This window comes from Bombina bombina, chromosome 5 (genome assembly GCF_027579735.1).
Source record: "Bombina bombina isolate aBomBom1 chromosome 5, aBomBom1.pri, whole genome shotgun sequence".
Classification (NCBI taxonomy): Eukaryota; Metazoa; Chordata; class Amphibia; order Anura; family Bombinatoridae; genus Bombina; species Bombina bombina.
Genome location: NC_069503.1, coordinates 1,084,831,508 through 1,084,852,044, shown reverse-complemented (window position 1 = coordinate 1,084,852,044; position 20,537 = coordinate 1,084,831,508). Strand labels below are relative to the sequence as shown.

The following is a 20,537-nucleotide window of genomic DNA, read 5'->3' as shown; positions in this document are numbered from 1 at the left end:
CCTTCAGAGATGTCCTGTATCATACAGAGGGAAGCTGAATGTCTCTGTCAGTATTTTTATCTGCACAGAAAAGCACTAAAATAGGCCCTTCCCACTCATATTGCAACAGTGGAAAGCTTCAGGAACTGTTTCTAGGCAAAAATCAAACCAGCCATGTGGAAAAAAACTAGGCCCCAATAAGTTTTTTCACCAAACATATATAAAAACGATTAACATGCCAGCAAATGTTTTATATTACACTTTTATAAGAGTATGTATCGCCTGATACCAGTCACTATCACTGCATTTAAGGTTTAACTTACATTAATCCGCTATCAGCAGCATTTTTCTAGCAAATTCCATACCTAGAAATATATTAATTGCACATACCTTATTGCAGGAAAACCTGCACGCCATTCCCCCTCTGAAGTTACCTCACTCCTCAAAATATGTGAGAACGGCAGTGGATCTTAGTCACTTCTGCTAAGATCATAGAAATCACAGGCAGATTCTTCTTCTAATGCTGCCTGAGATGAAACAGTACACTCCGGTACCATTTAAAAATAACAAACTTTTGATTGAAGTTAAAAAACTAACTATAATACACCACTCTCCTCTTACTACGTCCATCTTTGTTAAGAGTTGCAAGAGAATGACTGGATATGGCAGTGAGGGGAGGAGCTATATATGTGGGTGATCCTCTAGCAACTTCCTGTTGGGAAGGAGAATATCCCACAAGTAATGGATGATCCGTGGACTGGATACACTTAAGAGAAATATATATATATATATATATATATATATATATATAGTATAATGTTGAATCAACAGCAGGAGGCTAGTGACTGGTACCTGAGACACCTGTGGCAGGTCTCTGACTAACTCCCATAGGGGTGTTCTTGTGCTACAACCCATACTCCAAAGACATCCATATGTCCAGACAGTAGCCTTCTAAAGTTGAAACTGGGCCTCAAATCGGTCTTAACACCTTTCTCACAAAGACCTGGAGCACCTTCCTTCTTTAAGGGCTCTTGGAGTTTTGGGATCTGTCCCTCCTAGTGGCCAGGAGTCTCTCAATACCTTTATTAAAGAAATATAGTTTTATTAACCCCTTAAGGACCAAAGACGTATTGGGTACGTCCTACAAAAAAACATAATTTATGTAAGAACTTACCTGATAAATTCATTTCTTTCATATTAGCAAGAGTCCATGAGCTAGTGACGTATGGGATATACATTCCTACCAGGAGGGGCAAAGTTTCCCAAACCTCAAAATGCCTATAAATACACCCCTCACCACACCCACAATTCAGTTTAACGAATAGCCAAGAAGTGGGGTGATAAGAAAGGAGCGAAAGCATCAAAATAAGGAATTGGAATAATTGTGCTTTATACAAAAAAAATCATAACCACCACAAAAAAGGGTGGGCCTCATGGACTCTTGCCAATATGAAAGAAATGAATTTATCAATAAGTTCTTACATAAATTATGTTTTCTTTCATGTAATTAGCAAGAGTCCATGAGCTAGTGACGTATAGGATAATAAATACCCAAGATGTGGAACTTCCACGCAAGAGTCACTAGAGAGGGAGGGATAAAATAAAGACAGCCAATTCCGCTGAAAAATAAAATTAATCCACAACCCAAAACAAAAGTTTTAATCTCAATAATGAAAAAAACTGAAATTATAAGCAGAAGAATCAAACTGAAACAGCTGCCTGAAGTACTTTTCTACCAAAAACTGCTTCAGAAGAAGAAAACACATCAAAATGGTAGAATTTAATAAAAGTATGCAAAGAAGACCAAGTTGCTGCTTTGCAAATCTGATCAACAGAAGCTTCATTCCTAAACGCCCAGGAAGTAGAAACTGACCTAGTAGAATGAGCCGTAATTCTTTGAGGCAGGGATTTACCAGACTCTACATAAGCATGATGAATCAAATACTTTAACCAAGACGCCAAAAAAATGGCGGAGGCCTTCTGACCTTTTCTGGACCCAGAAAAGATAACAAATAGACTAGAAGTCTTTCTAAAATCTTTAGTAGCTTCAACATAATATTTCAAAGCTCTTACTACATCCAAAGAATGTAAAGATCTCTCCTTTGAATTCTTAGGATTAGGACACAATGAAGGAACAACAATTTCTCTACTAATGTTGTTAGAATTCACAACCTTAGGTAAAAATTTAAATGAAGTCCGCAACACTGCCTTATCCTGATGAAAAATCAGAAAAGGAGATTCACAAGAAAGAGCAGATAACTCAGAAACTCTTCTAGCAGAAGAGATGGCCAAAAGGAACAGAACTTTCCAAGAAAGTAATTTAATGTCCAGAGAATGCATAGGTTCAAACGGAGGAGCTTGTAAAGCCCTCAGAACCAAATTAAGACTCCAAGGAGGAGAGATTGACTTAATGACAGGTTTGATATGAACCAAAGCCTGTACAAAACAATGAATATCAGGAAGATAAGCAATCTTTCTGTGAAAAATAACAGAAAGAGCAGAGATTTGTCCTTTCAAGGAACTTGCAGACAAACCTTTATCCAAACCATCCTGAAGAAACTGTAAAATTCTAGGAATTCTGAAAGAATGCCAGGAGAATTTATGAGAAGAACACCAAGAAATGTAAGTCTTCCAGACTCGATAATAAATCTTCTTAGACACAGATTTACGAGCCTGTAACATAGTATTAATTACTGAGTCAGAGAAACCTCTATGACTAAGAATCAAGCTTTCAATTTCCATACCTTCAAATTTAATGATTTGAGATCCTGATGGAAAAAAGGGCCTTGAGATATGTGGCAAACCTAGCCACTTCTGGACTATAATGTAAGAAAGGTTGTCTATATGCTGTATTGTGTGCTATGTAGATGTGACAGACCCTTCTGTCAGGACTGAAGGAGTTAACTGTGTTTAGCTTTAAGAAGCTAATTTTCTAAATACAAGTTGCTGGCTCCAGCCATAATTTAGTTAGTGATGAGAATTCCATTGTTTGATCACCTTCAGAGAGAAAACGCCTAAGTGATAAGAAGAGCCAAGAGTGTCTTGTGTTTAAAGTATTTAAGTACTGTAATTCTATTGTTTCATAAAAGGGCGTCTTCCCCTTTTATCTAATGTACAATATTCTTTCAACCCCCCGCCATCTGGGGGGGGGGGGGGTCAGACCTGCATAAATACTAGGCATAGCCTTTTAATAAATGACATTCTGTTTTAAACCTGAAAACTGGCTGGGTTGTGAATTGCTCATTCACTATGCAGGACATTGTTCCCTGGTGTTAACCCTTGGTATCCTGTTGGTACCGTTACAATTGGTGGCAAGCGACGGAATGAACCTTATCGCCCAGAAGAGCAACTACACAAGGCAGTAACCTCAGGAAGAGTTGGATTACTACAATACTGACTAAGATGGAAGGAGTACCAGGGACCGAAGTGAATGGAGATGGATTATTCTAAGCTAAAGAGACAAACGTTAAAGGAACTGCTAGAAGCCAGGGGAAAGATAGGCAGCAGCAAACCCAAGACTATATTAATTGCCGAGCTGATGGAGGGAGACAGAGCTCGCAGCGCTACGCCTCCAGAAGCCATGGAGGAGACCCTATACCAGAGGGAAATGAGGACCAGGCTGGAATTTTTACCCCAACCTGTACCACGGGATATGCTATCCGTGGTAATGGCAGATGTGCAGGAGTACGTGATGGCACACAGTCCGCGGAATGCATCCTCCCGAGCAGAATCCATTTTGGACGCACTCAGCAACCCAGTAAGACCCAAAATCCCATACCATGCATTTAAAATGTTTTGTGAGGAGAAGGATGAGATCGATGGGTATTTACAGGATTTTGAGAGACTGTGCGAGTTACATGATTTGGAGCAGTCCGTATGGGTGCCGGTGCTAGCAGGCAAGCTAGCCGGTAGGGCAGCGGAAGCATATCGCGCTGTACCCAGGGAGGACAGCAAGGATTACACTAAAGTGAAGAGAGCGATCTTGGAAAGATATGCCATTACCCCAGAGGCATACCGGCGCAAGTTTAGAGGCCTGCGCAAGCCAGAAAGAGATTCCCATGCAGAGTGGGCCCACAAGCTGGATCAAGCATCTCAAGGGTGGATACAGGCCAGCCAAGCTACCACCATGGAAGAATTGCGACAACTGATGCTGTTGGAGCAATTCTTTAACGGCTTGTCCCCAGAAGCCCAAGAATGGGTGAGAGATCGAAAACCCCTCACCTTAACCGAAGCAGCCAGATTAGCAGACCAGCATTTTGATGCCAGGAGGCACCATGGACTACAGCCTAACACCCCCACAGCGGCACCTTTTCGCCCAGCCCCAGGGAATCCACCACCCCCCTCACGATACAACGGACGGGCGAATATACAATGCCACACCTGCAAGCAGTGGGGACATATGGCACGTGAGTGCACCCAAATTCGGAGCAGACAAGCTTGGAACCAGGTCAGACAGAACCTGGCCCCAAGGGCGGCTGCTCACCATTACCAAACGGAGCCAGCCGCTCATGAGTTGTTGAGCACCCAAGCCGAGGAACCCCTGGGAATTCTGCATGAGGTGATGTCGGTCCAGGGACTTCGGGATTCGGGAGCTACTTTAACCCTGATAGCTCCCCATTTGGTGCCGGATACAGCACCCACTGGCGGATCCGTGGCAGTACGAGGGGCAGGGGGAGCAGTATACCGATTGCCCACTGCTAGAGTGGAGTACAGACCCCCAGTCACCCCAGCAGCTGCCAGTTACCAACCCCCGGCGCACCGCTATACCACACGGCCTCCGGCCACGAACTACCCTCAGAGAGCCCGGTTCCATTCGCGGGGCTACTCACAACCTATTCGGTGCTTTGGATGTAAGCAACTAGGGCACAAAAGACCAGAGTGTCCCCTAAACGCAGCGAACCAAGCACAGTCCTGGAGAAGACCCGCCGGCGGAATCCCACATAATCCTCAGCCTGCGGCCCGCTACGTAGAGGCGCCAGAATGATGGGGCAGCCTACATGAAGCCGACCCCGTGCAAGCTGCCCACCGGAATAACCGGCAACGGGTTAAAGTGAATGGGAAGGAGGTCAGTGGTCTACGGGATACTGGTGCTACCATGACCTTGCTTCAAGAGAACTTGGTGTCTGAGAAACAGCACACTGGAGACACTGTGGCTGTGAGGGTAGCAGGGGGCACTGTGTTCCGCCTACCTGTTGCCAGGGTACATTTGGATTGGGGAGTGGGCGCTAGACCTGTGAATGTGGGGGTCAAGAAGGACTTACCTGCTGATGTTCTCCTTGGAAATGACTTGGCCCCCCTTGTTTCTGCCTATGCTCCCATGGGTCCCGCTGATATTGACCCTGTGACTACCCAAGCCCAGTCCCTTCGGGAAGAGGTACATTTTAACCGTGGTGGACTACGCCACTAGGTACCCCGAGGCCATTACTCTCTCCAACATCCATGCAGAGACGGTAGCTGAAGCCCTATTTGGGGAGCTACAACCTAGGTTGGTTTACTTACAAGTTGCTGTTACCTTTTATATTTTAATCAGGGCCCTCAAAAAGTTGCAGCGGTACCTGTATGGACAACCTTTTTCCTTACTCACAGATCACAACCCGTTGGTGTGGCTGAACCGTGTGGCCGGGGACAATGCCAGGCTGCTGCGCTGGAGTTTGGCGCTGCAGCCCTTCGACTTTACCATCCATTACCGCCCAGGGAAACAAAACGGTAACGCCGACGGGTTGTCCAGACAAACTGAACTTGAAAAGTGATCTGTGAGTGATTCCCGGACATCCCCAAGCCGATCCGTTGGGATCAGACTGTGTATGCCGGCTTGGTTCTGGGGGAGCATTGTGGCAAACCTAGCCACTTCTGGACTATAATGTAAGAAAGGTTGTCTATATGCTGTATTGTGTGCTATGTAGATGTGACAGACCCTTCTGTCAGGACTGAAGGAGTTAACTGTGTTTAGCTTTAAGAAGCTAATTTTCTAAATACAAGTTGCTGGCTCCAGCCATAATTTAGTTAGTGATGAGAATTCCATTGTTTGATCACCTTCAGAGAGAAAACGCCTAAGTGATAAGAAGAGCCAAGAGTGTCTTGTGTTTAAAGTATTTAAGTACTGTAATTCTATTGTTTCATAAAAGGGCGTCTTCCCCTTTTATCTAATGTACAATATTCTTTCAACCCCCCCATCTGGGGGGGGGTCAGACCTGCATAAATACTAGGCATAGCCTTTTAATAAATGACATTCTGTTTTAAACCTGAAAACTGGCTGGGTTGTGAATTGCTGATTCCCTATGCAGGACATTGTTCCCTGGTGTTAACCCTTGGTATCCTGTTGGTACCGTTGATAGAAGGTCTGGTCTTAACGGAAGAGTCCAAGGTTGGCAACTGGCCATCCGAATGAGATCCGCATACCAAAACCTGTGAGGCCATGCTGGAGCCACCAGCAGCACAAACGATCGTTCCATTAGAATTTTGGAAATCACTTTTGGAAGAAGAACTAGAGGCGGAAAGATATAGGCAGGATGATAATTCCAAGGGAGCGACAACGCGTCCACTGCCTCCGCCTGAGGGTCCCTGGATCTGGACAGATACCTGGGAAGTTTCTTGTTTAGATGAGAGGCCATCAGATCTATTTCTGGAAGTCCCCAGATTTGAACAATCTGAAGAAATACCTCTGGGTGAAGGGACCATTCGCCCGGATGTAACGTCTGGCGACTGAGATAATTCGCTTCCCAATTGTCTACACCTGGGATGTGAACCGCAGAGATTAGACAGGAGCTGGATTCTGCCCATACAAGTATCCGAGATACTTCTTTCATAGCCTGAGGACTGTGAGTCCCACCTTGATGATTGACATATGCCACGGTTGTGACATTGTCTGTCTGAAAACAAATAAACGATTCTCTCTTCAGAAGAGGCCAGAACTGAAGAGCTCTGAAAATCGCACGGAGTTCCAAAATGTTGATTGGTAATCTCGCCTCCTGAGATTCCCAAACTCCCTGCGCTGTCAGAGATCCCCATACAGCTCCCCAACCTGACAGACTCGCATCTGTTGAGATCACAGTCCAGGTTGGACGAACAAAAGAAGCCCCTTGGACTAAATGATGGTGATCTATCCACCACGTCAGAGAGTGTCGTACATTGGGATTTAAGGATATTAATTGTGATATCTTTGTATAATCCCTGCACCTTTGGTTCAGCATACAAAGCTGAAGAGGTCGCATGTGAAAACGAGCAAAGGGGATCGCGTCCGATGCAGCAGTCATGAGACCTAGAATTTCCATGCACAAAGCTACCGAAGGGAATGATTGAGACTGAAGGTTTCGACAGGCTGAAACCAATTTCAGACGTCTCTTTCCTGTTAGAGACAAGGTCATGGACACTGAATCTATTTGAAAACCCAAAAAGGTTACCTTTGTCTGAGGAATCAACGAACTCTTTGGTAAATTGATCCTCCAACCATGTCTTTGAAGAAACAACACAAGTTGATTTGTGTGAGATTCTGCAGAATGTAAAGACTGAGCAAGTACCAAGATATCGTCCAAATAAGGAAATACCGCAATACCCTGTTCTCTGATTACAGAGAGAAGGGCACCGAGAACCTTTGAAAAGATCCTTGGAGCTGTTGCTAGGCCAAACGGAAGGGCCACAAACTGGAAATGCTTGTCTAGAAAAGAGAATCTCAGAAACTGAAAGTGATCTGGATGAATCGGAATATGAAGATATGCATCCTGTAAATCTATTGTGGACATATAATGCCCTTGCTGAACAAAAGGCAGAATAGTCCTTATAGTTACCATTTTGAATGTTGGTATTCTTACATAACGATTCAATATCTTTAGATCCAGAACTGGTCTGAAGGAATTCTCCTTCTTTGGTACAATGAATAGATTTGAGTAAAACCCCAGCCCCTGTTCCAGAACTGGAACTGGCACAATTACTCCAGCCAACTCTAGATCTGAAACACATTTCAGAAAAGCCTGAGCCTTCACTGGGTTTATTGGAATGCGAGAGAGAAAAAAATCTCTTCGCAGGCGGCCTTACCTTGAAACCTATTCTGTACCCTTGTGAAACAATGTTCTGAATCCAAAGACTGTGAATCGAATTGATCCAAATGTCTTTGAAAAATCGTAACCTGCCCCCTACCAGCTGTGCTGTAATGAGGGCCGCACCTTCATGTGGACTTGGGAGCTGGTTTTGACTTTCTAAAAGGCTTGGTTTTATTCCAGATTGGAGAAGGTTTCCAAACAGAAACCGTTCCTTTAGGGGAAGGGTCAGGCTTCTGTTCCTTATTCTGATGAAAGGAACGAAAACGATTAGCAGCCCTGTATTTACCTTTAGATTTTTTGTCCTGAGGCAAAAAAGTTCCTTTCCCCCCAGTAACAGTTGAAATAATAGAATCCAACTGGGAACCAAATAATTTATTACCTTGGAAAGAAAGGGAAAGCAAAGTTGACTTAGAAGACATATCTGCATTCCAAGTTTTAAGCCATAAAGCTCTTCTAGCTAAAATAGCTAAAGACATATACCTGACATCAACTCTAATTATATCAAAGATGGCATAACAAATAAAGTTATTAGCATGTTGAAGGAGTTTAACAATGCTATGAGTATTATGGTCTGATACTTGTGCTAAAGCCTCCAACCAAAAAGTGGAAGCGGCAGCAACATCAGCCAAAGAAATAGCAGGCCTAAGAAGATTACCTGAACATAAATAAGCTTTCCTTAGAAAGAATTCAATCTTCCTATCTAAAGCCTTAAAGGAAGTACTATCTGCCGTAGGAATAGTAGTACGTTTAGCAAGAGTAGAGATAGTCCCATCAACTTTAGGGATTTTGTCCCAAAACTCTAATCTGTCAGATGGCACAGGATACAATTTCTTAAACCTTTGAGAAGGAGTTAATGAAGTACCCATATTATTCCAATCCCTAGAAATTACTTCAGAAATAGCATCAGGGACAGGAAAAACTTCTGGAATAACCATAGGAGGTTTAAAAACCGAATTTAAACGCTTAGTAGATTTAGTATCAAGAGGACTAGATTCCTCCATCTCTAAAGCGATTAAAACTTCTTTAAGTAAAGAGCAAATAAATTCCATCTTAAATAAATATGAAGATTTATCAGTGTCAATATCTGAGACAGAATCCTCTGAACCAGAAAAATCCTCATCAGAAACAGACAAATCAGAATGATGACGGTCATTTAAAATTTCATCTGAAAAATTAGAAGTTTTAAAAACATAATTTATGTAAGAACTTACCTGATAAATTCATTTCTTTCATATTAGCAAGAGTCCATGAGCTAGTGACGTATGGGATATACATTCCTACCAGGAGGGGCAAAGTTTCCCAAACCTCAAAATGCCTATAAATACACCCCTCACCACACCCACAAATCAGTTTAACGAATAGCCAAGAAGTGGGGTGATAAGAAAAAAGTGCGAAAGCATAAAAAATAAGGAATTGAAATAATTGTGCTTTATACAAAAAAATCATAACCACCACAAAAAAGGGTGGGCCTCATGGACTCTTGCCAATATGAAAGAAATGAATTTATCAGGTAAGTTCTTACATAAATTATGTTTCCTTTCATGTAATTAGCAAGAGTCCATGAGCTAGTGACGTATGGGATAATGACTACCCAAGATGTGGATCTTTCCAAGCAAGAGTCACTAGAGAGGGAGGGATAAAATAAAGACAGCCAATTCCGATGAAAAATAATCCACACCCAAAATAAAGATTAAATGAAAAAAACTGAAATTATAAGCAGAAGATTCAAACTGAAACAGCTGCCTTAAGTACTTTTCTACCAAAAACAGCTTCAGAAGAAGAAAACACATCAAAATGGTAGAATTTAGTAAAAGTATGCAAAGAAGACCAAGTTGCTGCTTTGCAAATCTGATCAACCGAAGCATCATTCCTAAACGCCCAGGAAGTAGAAACTGACCTAGTAGAATGAGCTGTAATCCTTTGAGGCAGAGTTTTACCCGACTCGACATAAGCATGATGAATTAAAGATTTCAACCAAGATGCCAAAGAAATGGCAGAGGCCTTCTGACCTTTCCTAGAACCGGAAAAGATAACAAATAGACTAGAAGTCTTTCGGAAATTCTTAGTAGCTTCAACATAATATTTCAAAGCTCTAACTACATCCAAAGAATGCAATGATCTCTCCTTAGAATTCTTAAGATTAGGACACAATGAAGGAACCACAATTTCTCTACTAATGTTGTTAGAATTCACAACTTTAGGTAAAAATTTAAAAGAAGTTCGCAACACCGCCTTATCCTGATGAAAAATCAGAAAAGGAGACTCACAAGAAAGAGCAGATAATTCAGAAACTCGTCTGGCAGAAGAGATGGCCAAAAGGAACAAAACTTTCCAAGAAAGTAATTTGATGTCCAATGAATGCATAGGATCAAACGGAGGAGCTTGAAGAGCCCCCAGAACCAAATTCAAACTCCAAGGAGGAGAAATTGACATAATGACAGGTTTTATACGAACCAAAGCTTGTACAAAACAATGAATATCAGGAAGATTAGCAATCTTTCTGTGAAAAAGAACAGAAAGAGCAGAGATTTGTCCTTTCAAGGAACTTGCAGACAAACCTTTATCCAAACCATCCTGAAGAAACTGTAAAATTCGCGGAATTCTAAAAGAATGCCAGGAAAAATGATGAGAAAGACACCAAGAAATATAAGTCTTCCAGACTCTATAATATATCTCCCTAGATACAGATTTACGAGCCTGTAACATAGTATTAATCACAGTCAGAGAAACCTCTTTGACTAAGAATCAAGCGTTCAATCTCCATACCTTTAAATTTAAGGATTTGAGATCCTGATGGAAAAAAGGACCTTGCGACAAAAGGTCTGGTCTTAACGGAAGAGTCCACGGTTGGCAAGAGGCCATCCGGACCAGATCCGCATACCAAAACCTGTGAGGCCATGCTGGAGCTACCAGCAGAACAAACGAGCATTCCTTCAGAATCTTGGAGATTACTCTTGGAAGAAGAACTAGAGGTGGAAAGATAAAGGCAGGATGATACTTCCAAGGAAGTGACAATGCATCCACTGCTTCCGCTTGAGGATCCCTGGATCTGGACAGATACCTGGGAAGTTTCTTGTTTAGATGAGAGGCCATCAGATCTATTTCTGGAAGTCCCCACATTTGAACAATCTGAAGAAATACCTCTGGGTGAAGAGACCATTCGCCCGGATGTAACGTTTGGCGGCTTAGATAATCCGCTTCCCAATTGTCTATACCTGGGATATGAACCGCAGAAACTAGACAGGAGCTGGATTCCGCCCATACCAGAATTCGAGATACTTCCTTCATAGCCAGAGGACTGTGAGTCCCTCCTTGATGATTGATGTATGCCACAGTTGTGACATTGTCTGTCTGAAAACAAATGAACGATTCTCTCTTTAGAAGAGGCCATGACTGAAGATCTCTGAAAATTGCACGGAGTTCCAAAATATTGATCGGTAATCTCACCTCCTGAGATTCAAAAACCCCTTGTGCTGTCAGAGACCCCCAAACAGCTCCCCAACCTGTCAGACTTGCATCTGTTGAAATTACAGTCCAGGTGGGAAGAACAAAAGAAGCCCCCTGAACTAAACGATGGTGATCTGTCCACCACATCAGAGAGTGTCGTACAATCGGTGTTAAAGATATTAATTGAGATATCTTTGTGTAATCCCTGCACCACTGGTTCAGCATACAGAGCTGAAGAGGTCGCATGTGAAAATGAGCAAAGGGGATCGCGTCCGATGCTGCAGTCATAAGACCTAGAATTTCCATGCATAAAGCTACCGAAGGGAATGATTGTGACTGAAGGTTTCGACAAGCTGATATCAATTTTAGACGTCTCTTGTCGGTTAGTGACAGAGTCATGGACACTGAATCTATCTTGAAACCTAAAAAGGTTACCCTTGTCTGAGGAATCAATGAACTTTTTGGTAAATTGATCCTCCAACCATGATCTTGAAGAAACAACACAAGTCGATTCGTATGAGATTCTGCTAAATGTGAAGACTGAGCAAGTACCAAGATATCGTCCAAATAAGGAAATACCACAATACCCTGTTCTCTGATTACAGACAGAAGGGCACCGAGAACCTTTGTAAAAATTCTTGGAGCTGTAGCTAGGCCAAACGGTAGAGCCACAAACTGGTAATGCTTGTCTAGGAAAGAGAATCTCAGAAACTGAAAGTGATCTGGATGAATCGGAATATGCAGATATGCATCCTGTAAATTTATTGTGGACATATAATGCTCTTGCTGAACAAAAGGCAGGATAGTCCTTATAGTTACCATCTTGAATGTTGGTATCCTTACATAACGATTCAATATTTTTAGATCCAGAACTGGTCTGAAGGAATTCTCCTTCTTTGGTACAATGAAGAGATTTGAATAAAACCCCAGCCCCTGTTCCAGAACTGGCATAATTACTCCAGCCAACTCTAGATCTGAAACACATTTCAGAAATGCTTGAGCCTTCGCTAGGTTTACTGGGACACGGGAAAGAAAAAATCTCTTTGCAGGAGGCCTTATCTTGAAGCCAATTCTGTACCCTTCTGAAACAATGTACTGAATCCAGAGATTGTGAACGGAATTGAACCAAATTTCTTTGAAAAAACGTAATCTGCCCCCTACCAGCTGAGCTGGAATGAGGGCCGCACCTTCATGTGGACTTGGGAGCTGGCTTTGGTTTTCTAAAAGGCTTGGATTTATTCCAGAGTGGAGATGGTTTCCAAACTGATACCGCTCCTGAGGATGAAGGATCAGGCTTTTGTTCCTTGTTGTGACGAAAGGAACGAAAACGATTATTAGACCTAAATTTACCTTTAGATTTTTTATCCTATGGTAAAAAAGTTCCTTTCCCTCCAGTAACAGTTGAGATAATAGAATTCAACTGAGAACCAAATAATTTATTACCCTGGAAAGAAAGGGAAAGCAGAGTAGACTTAGAAGACATATCAGCATTCCAAGTTTTAAGCCATAAAGCTCTTCTAGCTAAGATAGCTAGAGACATATACCTGACATCAACTCTAATGATATCAAAGATGGCATCACAAATAAAATTATTAGCATGTTGTAGAAGAATAATAATGCTATGAGAATTATGATCTGTTACTTGTTGCGCTAAAGCTTCTAACCAAAAAGTTGAAGCTGCAGCAACATCTGCTAAAGATATAGCAGGTCTAAGAAGATTACCTGAACACAAGTAAGCTTTTCTTAGAAAGGATTCAATTTTCCTATCTAAAGGATCCTTAAAGGAAGTACCATCTGCCGTAGGAATAGTAGTACGCTTAGCAAGAGTAGAGACAGCCCCATCAACCTTAGGGATTTTGTCCCAAAATTCTAATCTGTCAGATGGCACAGGATATAATTGCTTAAAACGTTTAGAAGGAGTAAAAGAATTACCCAAATTATTCCATTCCCTGGAAATTACTTCAGAAATAGCACCAGGGACAGGAAATACTTCTGGAATAACTACAGGATTTAAAAACCTTATCTAAACGTTTAGATTTAGTATCAAGAGGACTAGAATCCTCAATTTCTAATGCAATTAGGACTTCTTTAAGTAAAGAACGAATAAATTCCATTTTAAATAAATATGAAGATTTATCAGCATCAACCTCTGAGACAGAATCCTCTGAATCAGAAGAACAAATATCAGTATCAGAATGATGATGTTCATTTAAAAATTCATCTGAAAAATGAGAAGTTTTAAAAGACTTTTTACGTTTACTAGAAGGAGGAATAACAGACATAGCCTTCTTAATGGATTTAGAAACAAAATCTCTTATGTTATCAGGAACACTCTGAATACTAGATGTTGACGGAACAGCAACAGGTAATGTAACAGTACTAAAGGAAATATTATCTGCATTAGCAAGTTTGTCATGACAAACAGTACAAACAACAGCTGGAGGAACAGATACCAAAAGTTTACAGCAGATACACTTAGCTTTGGTAGCTCCAGCACCAGGCAGCGATTTTCCAGAAGTATCTTCTGACTCAGCTTCAACGTGGGACATCTTGCAATATGTAATAGAAAAAACAACATATAAAGCAAAATTGATCAAATTCCTTAAATGACAGTTTCAGGTATGGGAAAAAAATGCCAGTGAATAAGCTTCTAGCAACCAGAAGCACAAAAATAATGAGACTTAAATAATGTGGAGACAATAGTGACGCCCATATTTTTTTAGCGCCAAAAAAGACGCCCACATTATTTGGCGCCTAAATGCTTTTGGCGCCAAAAATGACGCCACATCCGGAACGCCGACACTTTTGGCGCAAAAGAACGTCAAAAATGACGCAACTTCCCGCGACACGTATGACACCGGAAACAGAAAAAAAAATTTGCGCCAAAAAAGTCAGCGCCAAGAATGACGCAATAAAATGAAGCATTTTCAGCCCCCGCGAGCCTAACAGCCCACAGGGAAAAGTCAAATTTTTAAGGTAAGAAAAAAATGATTTATTCATATGCATTATCCCAAATATGAAACTGACTGTCTGAAATAAGGAACGTTGAACATCCTGAGTCAAGGCAAATAAATGTTTGAATACATATATTTAGAACTTTATATAAAAGTGCCCAACCATAGCTTAGAGTGTCACAGAAAATAAGACTTACTTACCCCAGGACACTCATCTACATGTAGTAGAAAGCCAAACCAGTACTGAAACGAGAATCAGTAGAGGTAATGGTATATAAGAGTATATTGTCGATCTGAAAAGGGAGGTAAGAGATGAATCTCTACGACCGATAACAGAGAACCTATGAAATAGATCCCGTAGAAGGAAACCATTGAATTCAAATAGGCAATACTCTCTTCACATCCCTCTGACATTCACTGCACGCTGAGAGGAAAACCGGGCTCCAACCTGCTGCGAAGCGCATATCAACGTAGAATCTAGCACAAACTTACTTCACCACCTCCATAGGAGGCAAAGTTTGTAAAACTGAATTGTGGGTGTGGTGAGGGGTGTATTTATAGGCATTTTGAGGTTTGGGAAACTTTGCCCCTCCTGGTAGGAATGTATATCCCATACGTCACTAGCTCATGGACTCTTGCTAATTACATGAAAGAAAATGTCATTTAGTGACCAAGGACGTACCTTGTACGTCCTCAGGGGTTTCAAGCTTTGGATGGGTTGCAGTGATGCCTTGCTATTGAGGAATCACTGTAATCCCTTTTTGTAGCCACCGATGCAGAGAGCATTGAGGCATCGGGCATTGATGGTGCCGATCATTGGTGGGTGGGAGCTGCAGATGGGAGGCCCATCGATGTACCGGCATCCTAATCCGGTTGTGGAGTGTTTCTCCTCAATAGGCGGAAGTGCCCGGGGTGGGGGGGGGGGGTGGTAGCGCATGCGGCGAAAGAAAGATTTATGTGGCCAAAGTTTTTTGCATTGATGGCTAGGTGGGAACATATTGGCTGTTTGGCAGGGGATCTGGGAGGGGAGGGAGGTAGGATGTTGAGGAGGGGCAGCTACACTACAGAAAATATCCTATTAAAAAAAACAAAAAAAAAAAAAACAGACATTTTTGGGGCCAAACTCGATACTGGCAGAAAGCTGCCAGTACCAAAGATGGTGGTACAAAGGTAGAGGGGGGTGGGTTTAGAGAGCTGTATGGGGGATATAAGTAGGTTGGGGGCTAAGAGGGGATTCAACACTGCAGATTCAATTGAATGAAAAAAGAAAAAAAATGCTTTTTATTTTAGTACTGGCAGACTTTCTGCCAGTACTTAAGATAACGGTGACAATTGTGAGATGGGGGGAAAGAAGAGAGCTGTTGAGGGGGGTCAGGGAGGGTTCAGCGGGTGGGATGTGTCAGGTGGGAGGCTGATCTCTACACTAAAGCTAAAATTAACCCCTTCACTGCTGGGCATAATACAAGTGTGGTGCGCAGCAGCATTTAGCGGCCTTCTAATTACCAAAAAACAATGCCAAAGCCATAATGTCTGCTAGGGGATCCTAGAGAAGCATTTACAACCATGTGTGCCATAATTGCACAAGCTGTTTGTAAATCATTTCAGTGAGAAACCTAAAGTTTGTGAAAAAGTGAACATTTTTTTTTTTATTTTATCGCATTTGGCCGTGAAATGGTGGCATGAAATATACGAAAATGGGCCTAGATCAATACTTTGGGTTGTCTAATAAAAAAAAATATATATATATACATGCCAAGGGATATTCAGGGATTCCTGACAGATATCAGTGTTACAACGTAACTATCGCTAATTTTGAAAAAAAGTGGTTTGGAAATAGCAAAGTGCTACTTGTATTTATTGCCCTATAACTTGAAAAAAAACGAAAAAAACATGTAAACTCAGGACAAAATTTAGAAACTATTTATTTTGGTTGTTTTTTTGGTGGTTGTAGATGTGTAACAGATTTTGGGGGTCAAAGTTAGAAAAAGTGTGTTTATTTCCATCATATTTTATAATTGTTTTATAATTGTTTTTACAGTAAATTATAAGTTTTGATGAAAATAATGGTATCTTTAGAAAGTCCATTTAATGGCGAGAAAAAAAAACGGTATATATTATGTGTGGGTACAGTAAATGAGTAAGAGGAAAATTACAGCTAAACACAAACACTGCAAAAATGTAAAAATAGCCCTGGTCCAAAACGGTCAGAAAATGGAAAAGTGCTGAGGTCCTTACGGGGTTAAAGGGACATTTGCATTTTTTATTGTTTTAAAAGATAGATCATCTCTATATTACCAATACCCCAGTTTGCATAACCCACAGTGTTATACTAATACACTTTTGATGCCACTGCAGACTGCCTCCTTATCTCTGTGCTTTTAACATAATTTCCTTTCAGAAAATTAGTGCTGACTCGTGCATAACTCCACAGAAGTGAGCACAGGGTTATGTATATCGCACACATGAACTAGCACTATCTTTGCTAATAAAATGCATAAGAAGTGGCCATCAAGGGCTTAGAAATCAACCTATGAGCCCACATAGGTTTAGTCTTCAACAAAGAATGCTAAGAGAACAAAGCAAATTTGATGATAAAAGTAAATCGGAAACTTGTTTAAAAATTGCATGCCTTATCCGAATCATGAAAGTTTAATCTTGAAATTACTGTCCCTTTAAATACACATTAAAGCAGACATCCTCAAACTTGGCTCTCCAGAGGTTTTGGAACTATGTTTCCCATGATGCTCAGCCATCTTCTCCAACTTAATCTTAAATTTCTCTAGAAAGCAGAACCAGAGGATGCAGCAGATAAGCAGGCTGAATTGAACAAGGACGTACTAAAGCATCCACTACATCTGTCTGAGGATCCCTGGATCTCTCAAAGTACTTGGGAAGTTTGTTGTTCAAATGAGAGGCCATCAGGTCTATCTCCGGTAGACCTCAAAGATCCACAATCTTATTAAACGCATTCTGATGAAGAGACCACTTCCCTGGATATAGAGACTGACGACTGAGAAAGTCTGCCACCCAATTGTTCACTCCTGTGATGTGAATCTCAGAGATTAGACAAGACATGACTTCTGCCCAAGAGAGAATGCGAGATACCTCCATCATAGCCAAGGAACTGTGAGTTCCCCCCTGATGGTTGACATAAGCTGCTGCTGTGACATTATTTGTCTGGAAACAAAGATGAGACTGCCTTTTCAACAGAGGCCAAGCTTGAAGGGCCCTGGAAATTGAGTTCTAGAATATTGATAGGTAACCTCGCCTCCTGAGGATCCCAAACCCCCTGTGCTGTCAGAGACCCCCAAACAGCTTCCCAACCTGAAAGACAAAATCACACTGCTACATTATAGAAAATGACAAAGCTCTTGAGGAATGGAAATCACTTACCCTCTCCTAAGTAGTTTTTTTAAATAAACTCACGGGTACACCGTGTGCTAAGCCAAACTGCAAAACAAAGCAGGAGACATTAACAGTACATCCAAAGATTTAGTGCGCCTAGTCGAGGATGAATAAGAATGCACTAATTCATTCCTCAACCAGCTCCAGCAGAGGCAAAGTAAAGACTGAGGTATGGGTGAGGTGGGAGACGTCTTGTGGTTATGAAATCTTTGCTTCCTCCTAGTGATAGAGAAGAGTAATTCCCAGGAGTAATGGATCGTGGACTCTTACCGCTTGCATGAAAGAAACAAACTTACATTCCCTTTAAATCTAATTGTTGCCCTCCTCTTTTTTTTTACAGAGTTTGATTTGAGTATTGAAACTTTATCAATTGTAGTTGGAAAGAGGAATGACTATTTATTTGCTCTCACCTGAATCATGAAGCCGTTTTCTTCATCCATTTCACACACACAACGGACTACCTCGTTTATAGCTACCTCTTCATCCTGTGACTCCTCAAAATTAGTTGAATCAAAGTCTTGATTATACTCATCACCGCTAAAAATCAAACTTTCAGTGGAAGAGTCATCGAGGATCTCCATATCAGAAAGATCTAGTAAAACAAAACCACATTATATAAATACATACCCCAGACCAATGTAATGTGTTTTCTGATATTTTTTGTTAGAAATGCCCAGAAAATCATAGAAAAATGCCACACCCTGCTTTTCTTACTCATTGCTGAAACAACAGGCAAATAAGACAAGACAGCTGTTAACTTTATAAATAAAAAAGACAGCCTGTATAGACTGCCTTGACAAAAGGATGGATGTACTTCAGAACGCAATTCTTTTCTTCGCCGTCATGATAATTAATTTCAATACATAAAAGTGAAAAATAAAAAAACATTTTATAATTGTGCTATTGTGTTGTTCTTGTTCTTACCCTAAGCTAACAAAAAGGACATTTGAGTCCACAAAATAGGTTTAATGAATATAATAAAACAAACTGCTGTTATTACATATAGATGGCTCAGACCATACTTGTATCGCAATCACTCATCTATAGTCTTGTCCCTCCCCTTGTGTTCAATGAAGTAGAAGCTTCTAACTATAACTGCATATCTTCAAGATTCAACACAGACAACATATTTACTGGGTCCCTCACATTCTCTGGGCTACACAGACAACATTATTACTTGGAGCTTACGCCTACAGATTACAGCCAGATAATAGAGGTATCTGAATGCTTGTAGCTCCTTCTAAACTAAAATTCTCATAGAATGATGCTAATGCAGAAAGTGTTCATCCAATTCTAGTACATGGCAGTTTCATATAGTAAACTGCTGTTATGGAAAGGAAACTGAAGTTTTATGATTATTAAGGTACAAATCTATACAAAACTTTTACAAGCACATATGCATATAAACATTTTGGAAAAAGCACACAAAAACAAATATTTATTGATAAACACTTGTTGCAGGCTGCTATTTGTGACTGGCCCTTTAAATGGAAAATTGCCCTGCTTCCCTGGATTTTGGAGAGGCCTATTTGCCAGCCTCCTTCCTCATGGCTGTGGCCCCTGGAGGATTGTGCCCCTGAGAGCATGTTAACTTTTGTTGGGTGTGTGTGGCCCTTTGGGAACCGTCTGGGGACATATTGTGACTTTGGTGAACAATGCCCCTTTGAGACTATGTCCCCAGACCTGTGAAGTGACTTGTCCCTGGCTTTCTCCCACTTGGTTCAGTTTCATTGTGTGCCATTAAGAGTTCATTTTGTTCAATTCTAAATACAAGTTTGCTGGGATCAGCTCTAATTAGGTTTAGTGATAAACCTTACCATTGTCTAATCAGACTGCTAGTGATAAGGTGGACTGCATTGTTTTATTGTGTGTAACTTGTTATCTGCTGAAGTAATGTTGTGGCCTGTCAAAGGGAGTGTCTCTCTATCTAATATCAAATGTGTGATGGGGGATTTTATGCCTCCCCCTGAGAGTGTCCTGTTTGCATGTAACCTCAATAAAAAGCAGGCTGTGTGCTCCAGCACATCAGACCTATTTTGACCCTCTAACTTGCAGCTTTGACTCATGTTTGTAGGATACAGCTTATATCACTACAGGGATTGCTGACTACGGTGCTGATGATTTGGTGAGAGCTAGGAGCATCCTTTTCTACGGTCCAACTTCCAGCCAGCCTGGAGGCAACTGTAACATTTGGCAGCAGCGGTGGGATGGCGTCCTAGCGCAAGGAGCAGCACCCCAACAGCACTGGTATCGTAGGAGAGTTATTGAGGGCAACGCTAGCCACTGCGCAGCGTCCCTACCTACAGCAGCATGGAGCTGACAAGACACTGGTCAGAACCCTGTGAAGAGCACCTCAACCTGATCCATCGCTATGAGGGCGCTGATTTCGTTCCAGAGGTAAAGATGAGGCTAGTCCGATATGGTCCAGACCCTGCGCAGGAGGTAGTCAGTCGAATCATCCGAAAATTGGCTACTGAGAACGAAGCGGCACGAGCCTTTGAGCGCCAACTGTGGAGTTTGGGGGTATGGACACCTGCTCTCCAGCGAGAAAATGAGTTACAGGGGGCAGAGACAGTTGGTCCTGTCCCCCAGCAGCAGAGGAATATACAGGGAATTGGGAGCCCAGACTCCATTCCCCAGCGGCAGGCTGAGTTACAGGGGGCAGAGACAGTTGGTCCTGTCCCCCAGCAGCAGAGTGAATTGCAGGGAATTGGGA

General features: G+C 41.7%; 1 protein-coding gene across 4 annotated transcripts in view; it reads right to left on the bottom strand.

The window, feature by feature from the left end:
- PHF20L1 (PHD finger protein 20 like 1) overlaps nt 1-20,537 on the bottom strand; it is a 584,626-nt gene that overhangs the window by 160,933 nt on the left and 403,156 nt on the right. For all 4 annotated transcript variants that reach the window (XM_053715368.1, XM_053715369.1, XM_053715370.1 and 1 more), the window contains one exon: nt 18,232-18,413. In XM_053715368.1, the coding sequence (XP_053571343.1) occupies nt 18,232-18,413 (182 nt within the window). The remainder of the gene's footprint in view (nt 1-18,231; nt 18,414-20,537) is intronic.